This window comes from Girardinichthys multiradiatus, chromosome 23 (genome assembly GCF_021462225.1).
Source record: "Girardinichthys multiradiatus isolate DD_20200921_A chromosome 23, DD_fGirMul_XY1, whole genome shotgun sequence".
NCBI classification, from domain to species: Eukaryota; Metazoa; Chordata; class Actinopteri; order Cyprinodontiformes; family Goodeidae; genus Girardinichthys; species Girardinichthys multiradiatus.
The window spans coordinates 30,453,531-30,473,157 of record NC_061815.1 but is presented as its reverse complement, the minus strand read 5'-3'; the positions used below and the strand labels follow the sequence as shown (position 1 = coordinate 30,473,157).

Below are 19,627 nucleotides of genomic sequence, written 5' to 3'. Positions count from 1 at the left end.
ACCTAATGTCAGTCAGGCTACCTCTGGTGAGCACATGGAGAGTCGTGCGGCCCTCCAAAGAAATGTCACCCCACACCATTACTGACCCACTGCCAAACTTGTCATGCTGAAGGATGTTGCAGGCAGCAGATCACTCTCCACGGTGTCTCCAGACTCTGTCACATCTGTCACATGTGCTCAGTGTGAAGCTGCTTTCATCTGTGAAGACCACAGGGCGCCAGTGGTGAATTTACCAATCCTGGTGTTCTCTGGTAAATGCCAAGCGTCCTGCACGGTGTTGGGCTGTGAGCACAACCCCCATTTGTGGACGTCAGGCCCTCATACCATCCTCGTGGAGTTGGTTTCTAACCGTTTGTGCAGACACATGCACATTTGTGGCCTGCTGGAGGTCATTTTGCAGGGCTCTGGCAGTGCTCCTCCTGTTCCTCGTTGCACAAAGGTGGAGGTAGCGGTCCTGCTGCTGGGTTGTTGACCTCCTACGGCCTCCTCCACGTCTCCTGGTGTACTGGCCTGTCTCCTGGTAGCGCCTCCAGGCTCTGGACACTACACTGACAGACACAGCAAACCTTCTTGCCACAGCTCACATTGATGTGCCATCCTGGATGAGCTTCACTACCTGAGCCACTTGTGTGGGTTGTAGAGTCCGTCTCATGCTACCACGAGTGTGAAAGCACCACCAACATTCAAAAGTGACCAAAACATCAGCCAGAAAACATCGGTACTGAGAAGTGGTCTGTGGTCCCCACCTGCAGAACCACTCCTTTATTGAGTGTCTTGCTAATCGACAAAGATTTCCCCCGGTTGTCTATTTCATTTGAACAACATCATGTGAAATTGATTGTTAATCAGTGTTGCTTCCTAAGTGGACAGTTTGATTTCACTGAAGTTTGATTTACTTGGAGTTATATTGTGTTGTTTAAGTGTTACCTTTACTTTTTTGAGCAGTGCATATTATATTCTTTTCACCTATTGGTTGAGGTCAAGCCTCTAGGAAGTACGTACTAAGACACGTTTACGGACCCGCCTTCTAAATAAAAGCGTGCCTCATTGACTTATTTTCCCAATCTAACCAGAGGAATCATATTTTACGAACGTCAAATACCGGTCTTAAAATATTTCTAATGATGCCTCCTCAAAATATTTAAATGTGTTTTTTTTTTTTTTTCCAATAATAAATCCTAGTGGATATGGCCAATATTTTTATTATAAGAAGCTGAACTATTCTATAGAGTCGACAGGCTACAGTAAACGATGGGAAAAATGGGCTCAGGGAAATCCGTTGGGAGGAAAAAATACAAGTAAAAGATTTTTTTGACAATATATTTGTAAAGGAATGAACATATTTATGTCACATCAGTCAAAAATTAAAGAAAAAAATAAAACGAGAATGTGGGCACAGGTATAAATGATAACGATTAAAGATTTAAATTGAAGTATCAATTTATATTTCATATTTTGACCAGTTATTATATAAAACGTTTCTTTTTATTTTGTTGCATTCAATGGCACATCAATTCATTTGTTGAACTATTGGGTGAGTAATTAGTTTATTAAGCCGTTGATCCTCCAAATGTTTGACAGGTAAAGGTACACACTGTGTTTATAGCAAGGATCTGTGGCGGTCTAGGTTGCACTAGCAGTAAACAGGCACCACAATGGCCTGAAACAAATCCGGGATGAATGTGTGCGTGGTTCTTGGTGACGTGTCCGCGTCTGAGAGGGTAAATATTCACAAGAAGTTCCCATGCCTGTTCCATTTAACGTTATTCGCCAATTTAAATCACTGATTTTTAGGCGAATAACGTTCGCCTAAAAATCCGGTCCAAAAAAAAAAAAAAAATCAGCGCTTATTTTTTTTGGTCCGTTGCTGAGAATCTTCCTTTTTAAACGATCTTTGTTGCGGAGTGAAAAGGGGCGGAGCCAGACGGGATTGGAATCGAGATGGCCACCTTCACTGAGAGGTAAAGACGGAGCAGTTCCGCTATTTAATCATTCATTGTTCGCCGATTTCATTTGGTTTTTCGTTAGCTGGGTGGCTGGGGTTGAGAGTCCCGGGTTAAGGCCAGTAAATGCAAAAGCCATTAAAAGGCTTAAACGCCTTATAGTGGAAAAGTCTCGATCTCCGTTTCAATTGAATTAGCGGCTCGACAGGATGTTAGCTGGGTTAGCATGATGGTGTTCTGATTTAAAGAAATAATTGATTCTCAGTCGGCTACCACACATGCATGCATGGACCAAAGAGCTATGTAGTGTCTGCCTATTTTTTTTAACCTGAATGTAATTTATAATGGTTTTTTTTTTTAATATAAATATGAGCGCAGACTCATTTTAGCATCCGCTAGCCGCCGTGTGGCTAAAACGCTTTTGGCAACGGTCCAAATACGTTAAATTACGTCGGCAAGATTCGAAAGAAATAAACGGAAGAGTCCAATGCGGGTTCGCCCTTTAATTCAAAAGGCAATGTTTCGAGTAAGTGCAGGATCACAATGGTAAGAATTGAACAACAACTGATTTAAGGACATTTTACAACCACAACGAGTTCAAAGTTCAGTTGTTTTCTGTGTACAGTTTAACAACTCCTCCTCAGGTTTGTAGAGGGTCCCCTTGGGTAATTATTTGGCTATTGCTCAATCAAACTAGAGTGCATGAACTGGAGATGTTTGTGATGTCCTGTTGGTTTTTCTTCCGCAGGATGGGGCCTGTCTTGTTGCTCTGGCTGGCCGTGTGCCTCAGCGGGACCTGGGCTGTGGACAAAGGCAACTTCAAGACCTGCGATCAAAGCGCTTTCTGCAAGTGAGTGGAATATGTAAAAGTGACGCATTCTCTTTAAATGCGGATTTTCTAATAAATAGCACATGGTTGGAGATTTATGCCCGTTGTTTCGTTGAACCAGGCGGCAGCGAGCAGTGAAGCCTGGTGAGTCCCCTTATCGGGCCCTGCTGGAAACCATGGAGTTGACCAACACCAGACTCACCCTGCAGCTCATCAATGACAATAACAAGGTAGAGTAATGTGGGGTGATGTTCACGCTGACTTGGGTTTATTTAAATGAAAGTCTTTGAAGATGAATCCCATGCAGACATGCATTTGAGCAAAAACCCCCAAATAATTGTTGGTACAAGTCAGCAGGCATGAGTCGTTGAGCAACATTTTACAAGGCATAACTATAAAGACCAGCTCAAACTTTCTGCTGTCATTCTGATGGTTTAAAGACCTTTTAATGGGATACCAGTGCCAGAGTGACCAGAGCTTTCTGGCTCTGTGGAGCATAGTATAATCCAGTACCACCCCTCCCCCACTGGTTGCTGCACACTACCAGTCAGCAGGAGAAAGCAAGCTAATATGACTTACCAAACATTTCTGGTTATTTGGAAATACTTAATGTTGTTAAGGTAGCGCTGTTTTAATACTTCAGTTTTAGGAATGCAACCCAAGCTGATAGCCTGACTTAATAAATGGCGAATGACTCTTTTCACATTTTCACATTTATCTGACTTCACTTTATGACTAAACTGGGCATCAATATATAACAAAGTGACCACCAAAGCCACAAAACGTTTTGTTAAAGAAACTTGTTTTGATATCAAATATATAATTAAAAAAAAAGCACAATACACTACTACTAATGTAGTTGGTGTTTATGCTGTGTTTTTGCTGAAGTTTGTTTTAAAATATAAAATTTTGATACAGATATCAATTGATTTTTCTATTTTAAAGAGCAGTTCGATTTTGTAATATTTGCTTAGGTAAATGCTGTTGAACCTTAAAACTCTGGTATTTTTCAGGGTTATGGCAGCGTGAGAATTTAATACTGAATTTTACCTTCCACATAAATCCGAAGTGAAGCAGCATACAAAGAAAAATGTGTTTTTTAATGTCATCAAAAAGTGACCCATGAATAATTTTTTTTAGCTCATGTTTTATTATTTAAATTCTGTGCTGCTAGTTTTTTTTTTTTTTTTTTTTTTTTTTTAGATATAACCAGTTTCACAAAAGCCAAAGATGGTGAGGTTTGCCTGCTTAAAACATAGATGGGCAATAATTCACATAACACTGAATGCATGTAATACTTAACATAATGTTTAGACTTACTTTTTCCACAAAGATGGATTTTTACATCTGCTGTAATTTCCTCTTAGTTTTCTTTTCCCAATTCAGACACGCAGTGATGTCCAGTTAATAACGTACAGATTTGATCAAATGTTTTTGTTTCAGGGTCCTAAAATGCACAAGTATGCAGAACATTATAAAGGTGCCTCTGGCAAGCGATGGCCTGATGCACCATAAATGTGTCGTCTCATCTGATGCCTCAATATAGTGAATCAGAATGTTCAAGGTGCCTGAACTGTTATAGTAGTTGTAATGAGAACGTTCGGTCTTCTATGGGTTTGTATATCGGGGGATGGATGGTAATGGATCTATTTTTCTACCAAGTTCAAAATGTATTTAATTCAATCCTCAGGTGTACAAAACACAACAGATTTTCTGGTATTTACTAAAAGCACATATCCCAAACCTGACACAAGCAAACTGGAAGGTTTAAAGGTTTTGTTGTTTATTTTATTATTGTACCCCCCTAGATCTGCACAAGAATGATGTTCCCAAATGTAATACAATGGATAAAAATAGAAGACTCAATGTGTTGCAATAGCACAGTAAAGATAAGGCAACAAAGCTTTATTAATATATTGTATGTGGTGTAATGATGTGGCATGATCTGACATTCATAAATGGCAGCAAGATTAGATGAAATGATATAAGAGCACAAAACTCTACATGGTGATTTACTGATATGTATTGTAATAAAACCCAACATTTGAAGCAGCTGTGAAGTACAGTTTAATGTACATAATATAACAATATGTATCAAGACAGACTGTTTGACCAGATAATAAGACCTTATAGCATCTGTCAAGCATGGTGGTGGAGGAGTGATGATGTGGGCATGTTTGCAGCTACAGGAGCTGGGCACCTTGCAATAGTTGAGTCGTCTATGAGTCCCTCTGAAAACGGGGAGCGTCACCAGGACAATGAACTCCGAGGCTGCAGATCTCCAACAAAATGACTGAAATTCAGGAGTCTTTGGTCACAGATTTACTGAATTACTGCCATTAAATGTCGATCTGCAAACTGCTGAATCCTGGAGTGTGTTTAGTTTTTCTGCACACATTGTCCACCTTTTTACCTCAATCAATGTTTTTTGAGCATTTTGTTACAGTGTGGAATCTGTTTTGTTTGATAGTGAAGTTTTATTAACATCGTTTTAGAACTTAATTAAGATTATATCATGGTTTTACAGAAAACCATAGAGGTTAAAGGGGCTGTGCTTCTTTTTCAATCACCATAGGCTTTATTAAAATAAGCTGATGATGTGAGAGCAAAATCTTTTTCACAGTAAGACAGGAAGGTTAATATTTCTCCAGAGTGTAATTAATTATTAACAGTTTGCGTTCCAAGACATTAAACAAAACATATGTGGAAATATTTTAGCAGATAAAAAGCACATTAATGTCTTTTTTAAATGTCTGTGTGAACTAAAATTAAGCAGTGTTGGTCAGCACCGCCTCAAGGCAACATTCCTCTACAGAAACATCAAGTGTGTCAGAGGATACGACCTTTCTGCTGGGTCAAATGTCACCCGCTATCATCAGAGAAGCAGTTGTGCCCTCCGTGTAGACTAGACTAAATGAATTGCTTGATATGGTAAAAGTTGAAAATTCTGCGGGTCTGGCTCAGTCCGTTTACAGACGCTGCTGTGGTGTTAAAGAGAAATCTGCTGCTCTCAGGTGCGTCTCCTGCTCGAGCTCTACCGTCTCCAGGGAAACATAACGAGGGTGAAGATTAACGAGCTGAAGCCTCTGAAGCCTCGCTATGAAGTCCCAGACGTGCTCATCAGAGAGCCGCCTACCGAGCCGTGAGTGTCCTGGGAGATTTTTGACCTGCGTGGGAGTGGGAGGAGGATTTGTTTTCAGTCTCGGATAAATGTTTAAACAACAGACGTTTAATGCTACCAATATAAAATATTTGTCTTTAATTAAAAAAAAAATGTTCCCCTCTCTGCCCTCCTCCAGTCTCAGTCTGCTGTCCCAGGATGAGAACGGGGTGGTTCTGTCCCTTGGAGCAGAGTCCCAGCGGGTCATCATCAGCGCCCGGCCCTTCAGGCTCGACATCGTGGAGGGACGCGAAGTGCTGATGTCCCTGAACTCACGTGGTCTGCTTGGTTTTGAGCACCTGAGGATGCGCAAGGACACGTGAGAGTACACACACACACACACACTTCCACAGAGAGCCCTGTCTTTCTTTTAAATCCATGTTGTCACTCAGTGGATGAATTCAGTTTCTGTTCCCATGATATGGTTTGTTTTTTCAGTACTGTCTCTGACTCGTTCTGTCCTTTTCTCCCTATCATCCTAGTTTCTCCTATAAAGTAACTAGCACAGTGGCTAGCGTGTGGGATAATATCAAGAGGGTATTCTCTAGGTAAAGACCCTTAAGATTTGTATGTAATCTGTTCCTTGTGCCATTGCTGCCCGTAGCTACATGAAATATAGGGTGTCCCATCAAACCAAGTTTATTTACCCTGAGATTAATGTGGCTGTAGGTTAGGATGTGGGTGAGTGTGTGCATGGAGGTGTTTGGATGCAGTTTTTAAACTGAGGTCATTTCTCTTAGAAACGTTCACATTCTGACAATCGATCTGATCATTAGAAAAAGCTGCTGTCTATTTTTATGGAGCCCGCGAGGGGACATGGGGGGATTTTTTTCTTTTGCGTCCCCGCGCAATACTTTGTGGGAGACTCATTTTTGAGATTTATTGAGTTTTATTTTGAAATCGGCCTTAAATAAAAGGATCTTCAATCAGACTTAAAGACAGTTATTATCCACATGCTGTCAAACAGCTGAACTCTGGGCAATAATACTGGACGAAACCACACCTGACACTTTTTTGCTACTTTTTTTGCGCGCCACTTTTGTTTTTATAGTGGTTTGAACGGTTCTTCTTATCCTAAGCATTTAATCGCATTGTTGACTGCGTGTTAACCTGCAGATGACAAATAAACCATATCAGTGTTTGTTTTGTGAGCAGTTTGTCGTCTGTGCTGCTGTTCCAAAATGCACAGCTTTCTCAAGATGATTACGGTAACAAGTTTTGCGAGCGAACGCAGAAGTATTGCGTGGGGACGCAAAATAAAAAAATTCCCCCATGTCCCGTCGCGGGCTCCGTAATTTTTAGCTCTGGGATTGGTTTTAATTTTTCACTTTTGTCTGATTTCCTTTTTTATTTTTTTATTTTTTAATCATTGAGTCATCCATTGTGGCACCAGTAGCTCGTCTGTAACTGCACGATTTACTGTTTGCAAAGGGTGGAAGGTGTAGATGAAGTAGTTTACAGATGCTTAAAGTATTCGTAACCGTTACATTTTTTACACATTTATGTGACAGACCAGAAAGTGATTTTTGTTTTTCAGTAAAGCTTTAGGTTTTCAGTAAAATTTTAAGTCTAGGTTTTGACTAGGCCACTCTATAACAACAATATGCTTTTGATCTAAATCTAAACAGTGTTGCTCTTGCTGTCGCTTTAGCTTTGTTGTCCTGCTGGAAAGTGAACCTCGACCCCAGTCTTGAGTCTTTTTGAAGTCTATGAAAGATTTCCTACCACTATTGGCCTCTATTTAACTTCATCCATCAACTCCCTGCTGAAGACCAGCATCCCCACACCATGAGGTGGTGTATTCAGGGTGAGGTGCAGTTTTCCACCAACATAACGTTTTGCATGTGAGCCAGAAACCCTCTTCCACATGTATGCAGAACTATTGACTTTCTTTCAACACTTGTTTTATTCTTGACACTTCTCCACAAAGGCCAGATTTGTGGAGATTGCGACTAATGGTTGTCAGATTCTTGCCCCCGAGCTGTGCCGCTCCTCCCAAGTTACCATGGGCCTCTTAGCTGTTTCTCTGATTAATTCTTCATTCAACTTCAAGGTTAAGCACTACTTTCTGTTGGTCTGTCACTTAAAATCCCAAAGTTAAGGGGATATCAATACTTTGCGTGGCGCTGTGCAGTCTGGGTCTAAACCCACATGCCGCCTGTTTCCTCTCCTTGTAGTTTACAGGCTTTGCTGATCAGCTCCCATCAGCAACATCTCTCTTTGTGGTTCTACTTCTGTTTGCAGTTTGGCATTATTTGGGGGTCATTATAAATCGCGATGCAATGCTTCCTCTGGACGTTGACTGGTTCGGTCAGCTGCCCACTGCATGTTTACTGCTTAAGCGCACGTTCTTCTGCAGCTGAAAGATTTCTTTCATTTTTAAGCTACAGTAAGGATCAATCTCAGGTGGTGTTCGGATCTTCTGGGTTCTATCTGGGAGTTGTTCAGTCCCCATTTGTGATTAAAATGAAGTCACTTGGTTTTGTAGAGTTTTGTTTAGCTGTCTCTGGAATGAGGGGACAGTCATTAATCCTGCACCCTTTTCCATGTTTTACCTTTTAACTATAGTTTTATTTCAGCATATTATTCTGTATCATAAAATAATTGTCAAAGTGACACTTTCTTTTCTCTGCATCTCTTCCTTCACTCTGAGCAGTCAGGCTGACCCGGAGGCTGAGAACAAAGAGGGGACAGATCCAGCAAACCAGGCTGAGGTATTTGGAGATGCGTTCTTCTGCTCTTTACGTTTTAACCCCTGGTCTCTTCTCCTCCATGACTGTTTTTGCCTTTTGACTACCAGACTACAACAGAAGAGGAAGAGAAAGTAGAAGACGGGATGTGGGAAGAGACCTTTAAATCGCACACAGACACCAAGCCAAATGGTACGCTTTCCATTTTGAACTTTTATTCCAGCTGTCAGAATGTCTGCATGTTGGTGGATTTATGAGAAAACGTTCTTTTGAATGTTGGAATTAAATGAAAGGTTTAACATTTAAACTTTATTTCTAAATGCGTGGGCTGTCTCCCTCCTCAGGTCCATCTGCTATCAGTTTAGACTTTTCATTGCCGGGCGTGGAGCACGTCTACGGCATCCCAGAACACGCCGACACCCTCAAACTTAAAACAACAGAGTGAGTGCCAGCTGCAGGTTTCATTTGCCAAAAGCCATGTTGAGGGTTTTTTTAAATACAGATATGACATCTAGAATGCTTCCGGTTTTGTTTTCAGCAGTGGGGATCCATATCGGCTCTATAATCTGGATGTTTTCCAGTATGAACTGTATAACCCTATGGCCCTGTATGGAGCAGTCCCAGTTATGTTGGCACACAACGTTCAGCGTACTACAGGCATCTTCTGGCTCAATGCTGCAGAAACCTGGGTGGACATAAGTTCAAACACAGCAGGAAAGGTGAAGTCAGAATGATTTATTTCCTGCTTTTCTTTTAAAGCCAGTTGGATTTTGACTCATTTGTTTGTTCCTCTCTCCAGACTGTGTTTGGGAAAATGCTGGATTACGTTCAGGGCTCCAGTGAGACCCCACAGACGGATGTTCGTTGGATCTCAGAGAGTGGAATCATAGATGTCTTCCTCATGCTGGGACCAACTCCCAGAGACGTCTTTTCTCAGTACGCCTCTCTAACAGGTGAGAAGATGAATGTGTTGTTCTTTTGGAAAGCATCAGCATCGCTATAAAAGGTTTAATTTCCTTGGTTTCAAGTCATTTATGTTGGAGGAGAACAAACCGATTGCCTCCTTTTTAAACAATTTTGATCTCCGACTCCTAGAAATGTTGATTGCAAGTTTAACCACAAATGGAGATTAACTAGTTAAAAAGATGGAACATTTAATTATTTGCAGTCTTGGCTATCATAAACTTCATTATTTACCCTAGGTTGTTATGCTGTAGTGCAAATTTTATGAGATGATGAATAAAATTGACCCTAACCAATTAGCCTCTTTTATGGATTTTTTGTTTTTGTCAATCCTGTGGTTCAAGTTCACTAGCAACACCCAGTGCTGATACTGTGAAACCTCACAAATCAAGAAATGCTTAATATATAACCTGTCCGACAACATGAAGTAGGCTAAAAGATCTGAAAAAGCAAAATATAATGCGCCGATCCAAAGAAATTAGAATGCAGCTGAGAAACCCAAGTCATTGACATCAGTTTGGAAATGGTTACAACACTTTGGGGCTCCAGTGAACAAGAATGCTTGTTTAGTGTGTAATGAACATGACCGATAAATAATTTCCTGAGAGTTTTCGTTGAGAAGACGACACACAGACTAAAAATGATCCCACTGATCGTTCTACCCCTCAGGCACCCAGGCCTTCCCTCCTTTGGCCTCACTGGGCTACCACCAGTGCCGCTGGAACTACAATGACCAGGAAGACGTGCGTTCGGTGGACGCTGGCTTCGACGAGCACGACATTCCCTACGACTTCATCTGGCTCGATATTGAGCACACAGATGGGAAGCGCTACTTCACCTGGGATCCTCACAAGTTTGACTCACCAAAGGAAATGCTGCAGGGTCTCTTGGACAAAAAACGTAAGGTACAGAATGCGACAAAATGGTCTCCTTCCCAGAATTGACACGAGTTTCACAACCCCTCCAGAGTTCCTACGAAACCAGGAGTTTAGTTATCATTTCCCATGTCTGTATAAGTTCTGAATAAAGAGTCTGCCATGGAAAATTGGTTGTTTTCAGACTTGATTTCCTACTGCAGTACCTAATGGACAAAAACCGAATTCACTGAAAAATAAGGACTTTAAAAGAGTAATATATATTTAAATAATGTCCAGGTTCATTGTTCATACTGTTTTTTTGAGTTGCTCGCAGAAGCAGAATCATTCAGAAATGTACATACGGGCCATGTGCTGTGGTACACCATCTTACATTAGGTTTCCTTTCATTGAACCTGTGTTTCAAACTATTTAAACTTTTACAAACAAACTGAAGGTCTCACAGATGATGAACTGTATTTTGAAGAATCAGGAGGATAATAAAGTCCAGGTTTGCCAAATCTAGGTGGTATAGCTTTTGAAGTAGCCTGAGCTAAGTTAGTCCAAATGCCATAAAAAGTGGTTAAATATTCCTTTACCTTACTGCCGACTTCAGCATTGTTTTTTCTTGATTTGTGGAATTGGAGTAAATGTTCAGTTTATTATTAAAAACTGCAGTAAACAGAGAAATCTGAGTCTGGAAAAAGATGGAATTCTGACATGAAAAACGTGTCTGCATCGTGATTATGCTGCTTTAAAACCTTCTTGAAGTCTGTTGACTTGTAGCTCAACAGACATCTATCTTCCAGATGGTTGCAATCGTGGACCCTCACATCAAAGTAGACACCAACTATAAGATCCACAATGAGATCCGCTCTCTGGGTTTCTATGTGAAAAATAAAGATGGTGCAGACTACGAAGGCTGGTGCTGGCCTGGTAAGACTCCGAACTCTGGCATATTATTTTCAGAGATTAAAACCAGATTTATCTAATTTTGCCTTTTTATATTCTTTCTGTACTTCTGATGAATACTAGGTAATGCTGGTTATCCAGACTTCACCCGTCCTGATATGAGGGCCTGGTGGGCCAGCCAATTTGCTTATGATCAGTATGAGGTGAGTTTATAGATTTGTGTTCATGTTGATGCACCTTCTGGTAAGATGAAACATTTAGCATTTCAGCTGTGCAGAGTAAAGAAGGAAAACATGGCCACCGTCTCATCCCTTTCCAAACGTTGGTGCCTAATTAAACATTGAAAACATCTGCATTTCTCCTATTTACTCCTTTCTCTACTTGTAAGCATCTGACATGATTACCGCCCTTGAATCTGATGCATTTGTCATAAATTTTAGACTAGAACGTCTTCTGTAATATGCAGTTAAGATTAAACGGAGTGTGTCCGCTCTGCAGGGCGCCACGGAGAACTTGTATACGTGGAACGACATGAACGAGCCTTCTGTGTTCAACGGGCCTGAAGTCACCATGCACAAAGACGCCATGCACGGATCCTGGGAGCACCGCGAGGTGCACAATTTATACGGCCTTTATGTGGTGAGTGTGTTCAAGATAACTGATAGGTTATTCTTCAGACTTTTGAGTTTTATTTTCATGTTGTTGTTGTAAGTATTGATGCCTAAATGCTGAGGGGCATCACTAATAGCTAAACTGATCTATTGTAGCTGTATTTGGTCTTCTTGTCACAAATTAGCTGGTGGGAAATGGAAAGAAAAATAATGCAAACTTCTCATGATCTGCAGCACATGGCCACAGCACAGGGTTTGTTGGAGAGGTCTGGGGGAACTGAGAGACCATTTGTCCTCACCAGAGCTGTCTTTGCTGGTTCACAGCGCTACGGTGAGGCCTCCACCATCTTTACCCCCAGATTACCTGCTAATATCGAGTGGGCATACAATGAACCTACGTTGAGATAAAACCAGCCATGTTACAATCAAAGAACTTGTTAATTTATTTTAAATAGTCTTAAGACGTGAAATGTGTTTTGTGCGTGCAGGTGCTGTGTGGACTGGAGATAATGCTGCTGAGTGGGATCATCTGAAGATCTCTATCCCCATGTGTCTGAGTCTGGGTCTGGTGGGAATCTCTTTTTGTGGTGGTGAGTTTCCACGTGGTCTTTGGACCTGTCCAAGTCATAAAGGCATCCAGATTTTCCATACATGGGCTTAGACATACAGTACAGTTGGCTTTTTTGGGTTTTATTGCCCAAGACAAAACTACAAGGCCCATAATGCAGTGCAGCAAATGGCCATATGAGGGTGGAAGGACTTTATTGCTGGAGATTCAACCTTTTCCAACAAAAGAACTTGGTTGCTCTGCTCTTGTTTCTGACTTGTTGTTGTTTGGAAAGTTAAAATAATGTTCTTCTTCCCAGCTGCTATGTTATTGGGAAGTGGATATTTAAAGGAGTTTAGCTTGGAAACTGATAATTTAATATTTGACTAAAAGTTGTTAGTGAGTTTCAGACCAAGGTTTAAAAAAAAACACCCAGCTTAGGTTAGCTTAGGTTAGCTTAGTTATATTTAACCTACTAATAAAATGAATGACAATTATTTCTATCATGTAGAAACCCTGTCTTCCATTCCTCATACAGTGGTCTTTTTGTTGCATTAATCTGAATATGTAATGTCTGTTTTATGGCTTTAAAGCTTTAGTTTGATCAGGTGTAGACGGTGTTGCACCTGCTGGCATGGATCAGTTGTTTCTCTGTCTTCTTCTCATGCGTCTCATTATTGGTTGAGTAAAATAATGATCTGCAGTGCATAAATAATCAGGTCTGTTAACAGATTTTCCTGCAGTGTTTGGTAGTGTTGCTACGGAAGCAGGCCTATGCTGTTGCCATAGTGAGAGTAATGGTTGCCTTGGTAATGAGGCTGCAGTCATCTTTTAGTCATGGTGGTTTGAATTGGTTGATTCCTCTGGGACAACGGAAATTTATTTGAATAAAATTTGAGAAATCTTTCTATGAAATGTGCTTTTTATGTCCCATTTAATTTGAGTTTAATATTCAATATTTATTTTTACCTTGTACTTTTTTTGTTTGTTTTTTCAAACAGGTCTCACTCTTAAATGAGATCTTTGATCTCAATGAGACAACCTGTAAAATGAAACGTTAAAAAAAATCTATCCTTTTGTTTGTAATGAGATTTCCTGCTCTTTGTATTAAAAACCAGAGTTCCAGTTTGAGGAAAAGCTCCTTGAAGATCAGTTTATCTAAACTCAACCCTCTATCATCTTTTTCATAGCTGACGTTGGTGGTTTCTTTAAGTCTCCGAGTACCGAGCTGCTGGTGCGATGGTACCAGACGGGGGCCTACCAGCCTTTCTTTAGGGCCCACGCCCACATGGACACGCCTCGCCGTGAGCCTTGGCTGTTTGGACCAGAAAACACAGCTCTGATCCGTGAAGTCGTGCGCCAGCGCTACACGTTCTTGCCTTACTGGTACCAGCTGTTCTACCATGCATATCACACCGGAGAGCCCGTCATGAGGTGCGGACTGGGAGGGGGCTGAGTTTTATTTTATTTATTTTTTTCATGTTTACTACAGATGCTCATAGGAGTGAAGGATTCATGTGTGAAATAATGAGATTATTGTTGGTCACCAGGAAGAGATCCCAGATTTTTATTTCAGAGCTAATGGCTGATAGAAAAATTGTAGTATTATTCATGTTTGGTTTTTTTTTTTTTTTTAACTTAAACACAGTTTTAAAAGAACAAAATACTTGAATGAGAGATGTTTGTGCTGTTGTTCCAGTCCACAGAAATACATTGCATTTCAGGTAAATAATAATCTGACTTGATCATTTCTGTTGCAGACCGCTTTGGGTGGAGTATCCCCAGGATCCTGCTACTTTTGCTTTGGATGATGAGTTCTTGCTTGGTGAGACACAAAACACACATCTCTTTCTAAAATGAGTATAAAGAGCTTCATCAGATTGCTTCATGGATGCAGTTACCGACTAGTTCTGCTGTTTTGTTTTTTTAATAGAACAGCTCTTATCAGTATTTTGGAGCTGTTTCCTGTCTCCAGTTTTTCTCAAGCTTTGACCTGCAGATACCAAATTCAGCTGATTCTGGATTCCCATTTTAAACTGTAATAAAGGAAGATGTAGCACTCAAAATGTTTTTAACTTTCTGCTGTGAGTAGTCGACTGTTATTTATAGTAGTTGTAGAGGCGACGTCAAACTGCAGCAGAACAGTCATTGGACCTACTATAATATAAAACATGGACAAATGATTATGCCAGGTTGATAGTGGGAACTATATAGCATCTTTAATTAGAGATTATTGTGGGTAGCCTGACTGAAACTGTTATCCTTTTGTATTTCCTTGAGATATGTATCTCAACTGTGGTACAAGTATCACTGGTGGCTACTTCTACTGCATTTGTTTTAACTCTATAGTAGGAACTTGGATCTGGAAATGGTATCACACACAACATAACGTTTCTACTGTTAGCAGTTCAAGCTGCTGTATATTTTGGAGTTTTGTGTTTTACTAATCCAGCAACATGTTTTAATATTTTGGTTTTATGAACATAAGACAAACTAAAGGAGTTCAGCAGTACTACTATTTTTAAAATGTCTGTCATTGTGGATGTATTCTGAATGCACTGCTGACAGGTATAAAGATGTAGTAAAAATACGTTTTAAATAGTTTATCTTCCTCCGACTTCCTTTCAAAAATACCTCACCAATACTGAAAATGGCTAAATTTGAGTCTCGTTCCTTCAGTGCAACTTCCACACTAAAGAGCGGTGCTCTCAGCACGACCTGGTAGTGGCGAAGTTTGGTGCTTTCACTGATTGGAAATAGATTGGATTTTTTTTAGCTTGAAGGTGGTTTGTGTCTGGTCAAGGCCGATCAAACTAAAAAATGCCCCATTATTATTGATATCAGCCCAAATTTTCATATTGGTCCCTAATGTTTACAGAACCGACTCTATTGCAGGTGATAAACGGATAATTTGGACAAGCTCAACATCTTTATGAAAAGAAAGTGTCAAATGCCTGCAGATGGTGTTATATTGTCAGAGCTGCAAAACTTGTTTTTTCAGTTCAGACGATAGAAGGAAAATGTTGTGCTTCCAACTTGTTTCTGCCGTCACCTTGTGGTCAAAAATGTTACATAATGTGGGTTTAAATATGATTTTAGCTTCTGTTTCTTGAGCTCATTGTGTAGCTTGTTTACTCATGAAAGATGATTAGCATACGTCTTTTAGATTATAGGTTGTTGGGAAGTAAACTCGAATAAAAACTGGAATTTGGTTGTTCTAGTTGGCCACATGTAAAACAATGATCGATTTCCACCTGTGTGGCCTAATTCTACTGTAGGTCGAGACCTCTTGGTGCATCCTGTAACTGAAGAGGGAGCCAGAGGAGTCACCGCTTACCTGCCTGGGAAAGACGAGGTGACAGACTCACTTTAAGGTGCATTATGGTTGTTTCTAATGTCAAGAGGAGATGATTTACTGTGTCTTTGTCCTTAGGCCTGGTTTGACATCCACACCTTCCAGAAGCACAATGGGGGACAAAACCTGTATATCCCTGTCACCATGAGCTCTGTAAGGCTACATCCATCCAACCTGATGTCAAGTTGAAATGGATTTTAATTTTCTGTCTCATAAATGATAGTTTTTAGCCCCTGCTGTTTTCTGTCACAAGCTCCCTGATTGCGCCGGCCTTTTTTTCCTTTATTGTTAGATTCCGGTGTTCCAGCGCGGCGGCTCCATCATTCCCAGGAAGCTCAGAGTTCGCCGGTCCTCCACCTGCATGGAGCATGACCCGTACACTCTGTATGTGGCCCTCAATAATCAGGTGAAGAAACGTAGCACTGTCTACGAGCAGCTGCAGGATTCTGCTGAGTCCCTGCTGTTCTTTTATATGGTGCACAATGCTGGTCCTAATTTAACTTCTGATGATGTTTAACAGAGAACCGCAGAAGGAGAGCTGTACATAGATGACGGCCTCACGTTTACCTATGAAAAGAAGGAGTTTATCCACAGGAGGTTTTCCTTCATCAAAAACGTTCTCTCCTCTGTGTAAGTTGCTTTCTCCCAGCCGCCAAAGTTTACCTGTTCTTCCAGCTCGGTTATTCACACTGTTAAAAAAGAAGAAACAACATTGGACAATAAATATAAAACTTTCACAACACTAAGTTTGTTGTTTTATGGAACGTACTTGTATAGGGTTGCACCTCATAACTTTAAAAGATTAATTTGTACATCTGTCTGCTCCACAGTAACCTTGAACCTGACGCCCAGTTTACAACCAAGTCCTGGGTGGAACGCATCGTCATACTGGGAGCCAGTAAACCCAGCATGATCACTCTTAAATCTGCTGGTGAGTCACTGATGCTCTTTGTCACACGATATGGGACAGATGCAAAACATACAGGGTTTTGCGACCTTGAGACCGTAAACTGAAGGTTTTAGTGGTATAGAAAAGCAGATGCTTGATTTAGATTAATAGTGATGGATTCAATACAGATTAAAGAACAATTATTGTATAAAAATGTCACAGATTCCCCTGTGAACAGATTAATTTGTAGGCAGTTATTCGAAGATTTTGATGGTGTTTAAGTTTAGGGGTAAACGCCAACAGTAATCAGTTGAACCCAGAACAAAAGAAGAGCACTTTTGTTTAAACACTAACAACTTTAAAACAATTAATTTAACCGATCCCTTAGGAAGCAGCGGGCTGCCACTGTGCCACGCCTGGAGAACATTTTGGGGCTAAGGGTCTTGTTCAAGGACTGGTATAGATGACATCATCTGTTAGTCTGATCTTCGCTTCATTGAGTTGCGGCTAATTTCAAGTTTTGCTTACAAACCAGCGCCTCATAATCTGGCGTCCGGCTGACAATACCTTATGATCTGCTATGATATTCGCCAGTGTTTTTCTGGCGAAATGTTTGCAATGCTTGTTGGTCCAAAAGTAATCCCAGTCCTGTCCTTTTTACACACATTTTTCTGTTGTACTGCGATGCAAAATCCAGTTTTCTAAAATAAAGATTGTTTTTTTTAGAAGACTTTAACCATGTTATTAAAGCCATAAACTCTTCACACAAAATGGCCCAAAAAATGAAATGGAGAAATGTGAGATTACAGATAAGTAAATGTTTGAGATTTTAAAATGGGAAATGTGCAGTGACCTTGGAGGGAAGCTGTAGATCTGCATTGCATTGTGGTCATCATTGGTTCAGTAAAGCGGAGCTGGTCTCGGAGCGGGTAATTGAGCAAATTTAAAGACGTTCAGAGGATATGATCGAGATTCTTGTTAAATTCATATCCACCATGGAGTCTGTGAAGTTGGTAGTTCTTGAGGCTTTGGAGTGTTTCTGAAGTTGCATATATTCAGTATTCAGGGTCAGTATTTAATACTTTTGCTGTTCCGTTTTTTGCAGATGGTAAGGAGAACCAGCTGGAGTTTGATTTCGACGCCTCCATGTCTGTGTTGACGATCCGCAAGCCCGGCATGAACGCGGGGGCTGACTGGACCGTGACCCTTCAGTAACTGCAGAGACTAAGACAGAAAAAGATGAAACTAGACTGAAGCAGAAGGAGATGGAGAGAGAATAGACAGAATACCCTAATCCTCCAGACTAACTAGAGCAGGATCACAGAGTAACTGCACAAACACACTGATTAGTTTCCATCCACATTAACGTTTGTTAAACTAAGACACAGAACTCTGCCATTTCCCTTTGTGTTCAGTTCCACTGTAAGACCTGACGATAACGATTAAAAATTACTACTAGATAGATAAAGTTTGTCACATTTTTCAGGGAAGAAACAATGGAGTGGGTCAAGCCCTGTCACTTTTACAAAACTTTGGCATTGTATTTCGCTAGTAAATCTTCCTCTTGGTTTAGCACACAGTCTGCCTCAGATGATAAACGCATCACTGTAAGGGGTTGTTGGTGTTTATAATGAAAGCCAACATCACACACTCCACCTGCTGCTGATCCCTTTCTGGATTTAAAGAAACCCATATCATTCCTCTTCTAAGCAAAATCCTCAGATCAGAAAAGAGCTCAGCCTTCTTTCCTCGTGTGACTTTAAACAGTTTAACAGCAGTCTCCTTTTATGGTTTCTAATCTTTAATCAAAGCAGTTTCCAGATCCACAAACACGTCTTTATTTAGCATTCCACAGCAGCTCATTTTCATCCCGCCTGTCTTTGAGTTGTCACTCTTGAATGGAAATAATTGTTCTCATTGCTTCTGTGTTGAAGTAATTTTCTTTATGGCACGGGAGGGTTGGAGGTTAAACTGGAAATCACCTCAGGGGATGGAACCACTGGCTGTGGATCATTCTGCGGATGTGTTTTCACTTTTTAGCTATTTTTCTTCCCAACGTAGGCTGTTTTTTTTATTGCACTTAAAGAAGGGTGAGCCCTCAAAAGATATCTAGATTTTCATGTGTTTCCTAGGCATTAGTTGAAATTTAAGGTATTCTTATCATTTGGGTTTTGATAATTAGATCAACTACAATCAATGAAAGCTGTTCAGGTTACAGTGGTCCACTTAGTCATCTGATCTACAGAAACATCTATCCAGAATGTACATCCATCTGCCATCAAGTCAAATCGTATTTGTGCAAGTTTGATTGTTTTTAAGAGCATAAATGTTTCTGCTGCATCTTTTGTTTTTTTAATAGCTTGAATTGGTGAAAATGAAAGTTAAGGACTGCACTTAAGTTGTCAAGGTTGACTGATGTACTCTAACAGATGAGACCAAGTGAAAATAAAGTTGACCAAATGTGAAAAATAACATGTCTGATTTCTTCAGGATAGTTTGGGTTAAACTATTTTATATACAGTGACTCATTTTGGGAGATGAACAGATTTAAATTTGTTCTGATGTGTTTCACAAAACACTCAACACTGCCAAGAATCTTTTTATATGCGCTTTAAATTATACTGCAATTTTTAACAATTAAAAATGTATATACGGTAATTGTCCTGGACTAAAATGGATAATTATAATTTGCACCATCTTACTAAAACTTACTAAAACTCTTTTTTTAAAACAAAAGCCTAAATTCCAAGGATTAGTAAGAAAAACCAATTTGGATTATTAGATACTGATGGTCAGATAAAGCTTCTTTGTGCACTGAAGCTTTCCATACATTTGTGTTGGAAAGTGATCAATTTCCTCTGATCTTTAAATTCT

The 19,627-nt window shown here is 40.2% G+C and overlaps 1 protein-coding gene across 4 annotated transcripts; it reads left to right on the top strand.

The window, feature by feature from the left end:
• The first annotated feature begins 1,850 nt into the window (after nt 1-1,850).
• Nucleotides 1,851-19,225, top strand: ganabb (glucosidase II alpha subunit b). Of its 4 annotated transcripts, none has more exons than XM_047352946.1 (25): nt 1,851-1,961; nt 2,692-2,793; nt 2,894-3,002; nt 5,787-5,914; nt 6,072-6,251; nt 6,415-6,480; nt 8,589-8,646; nt 8,733-8,814; nt 8,967-9,063; nt 9,164-9,341; nt 9,422-9,575; nt 10,255-10,490; nt 11,249-11,375; nt 11,475-11,554; nt 11,850-11,990; nt 12,197-12,293; nt 12,451-12,552; nt 13,700-13,943; nt 14,270-14,334; nt 15,788-15,864; nt 15,943-16,017; nt 16,157-16,270; nt 16,385-16,494; nt 16,695-16,795; nt 17,859-19,225. In XM_047352946.1, the coding sequence occupies exons 1-25, from the start codon at nt 1,942-1,944 to the stop codon at nt 17,966-17,968; spliced, it is 2,853 nt and encodes a 950-aa protein (XP_047208902.1). In that variant the 5' UTR covers nt 1,851-1,941; the 3' UTR covers nt 17,969-19,225. The 4 variants fall into 4 exon arrangements, with proteins under 4 accessions (XP_047208902.1, XP_047208901.1, XP_047208904.1 ...); XM_047352945.1 differs by having other exon boundaries at nt 1,853-1,961; nt 9,161-9,341; XM_047352947.1 differs by lacking the exon at nt 1,851-1,961 and adding an exon at nt 2,343-2,587 and having other exon boundaries at nt 9,161-9,341.
• The last annotated feature ends 402 nt before the right edge of the window (nt 19,226-19,627 follow it).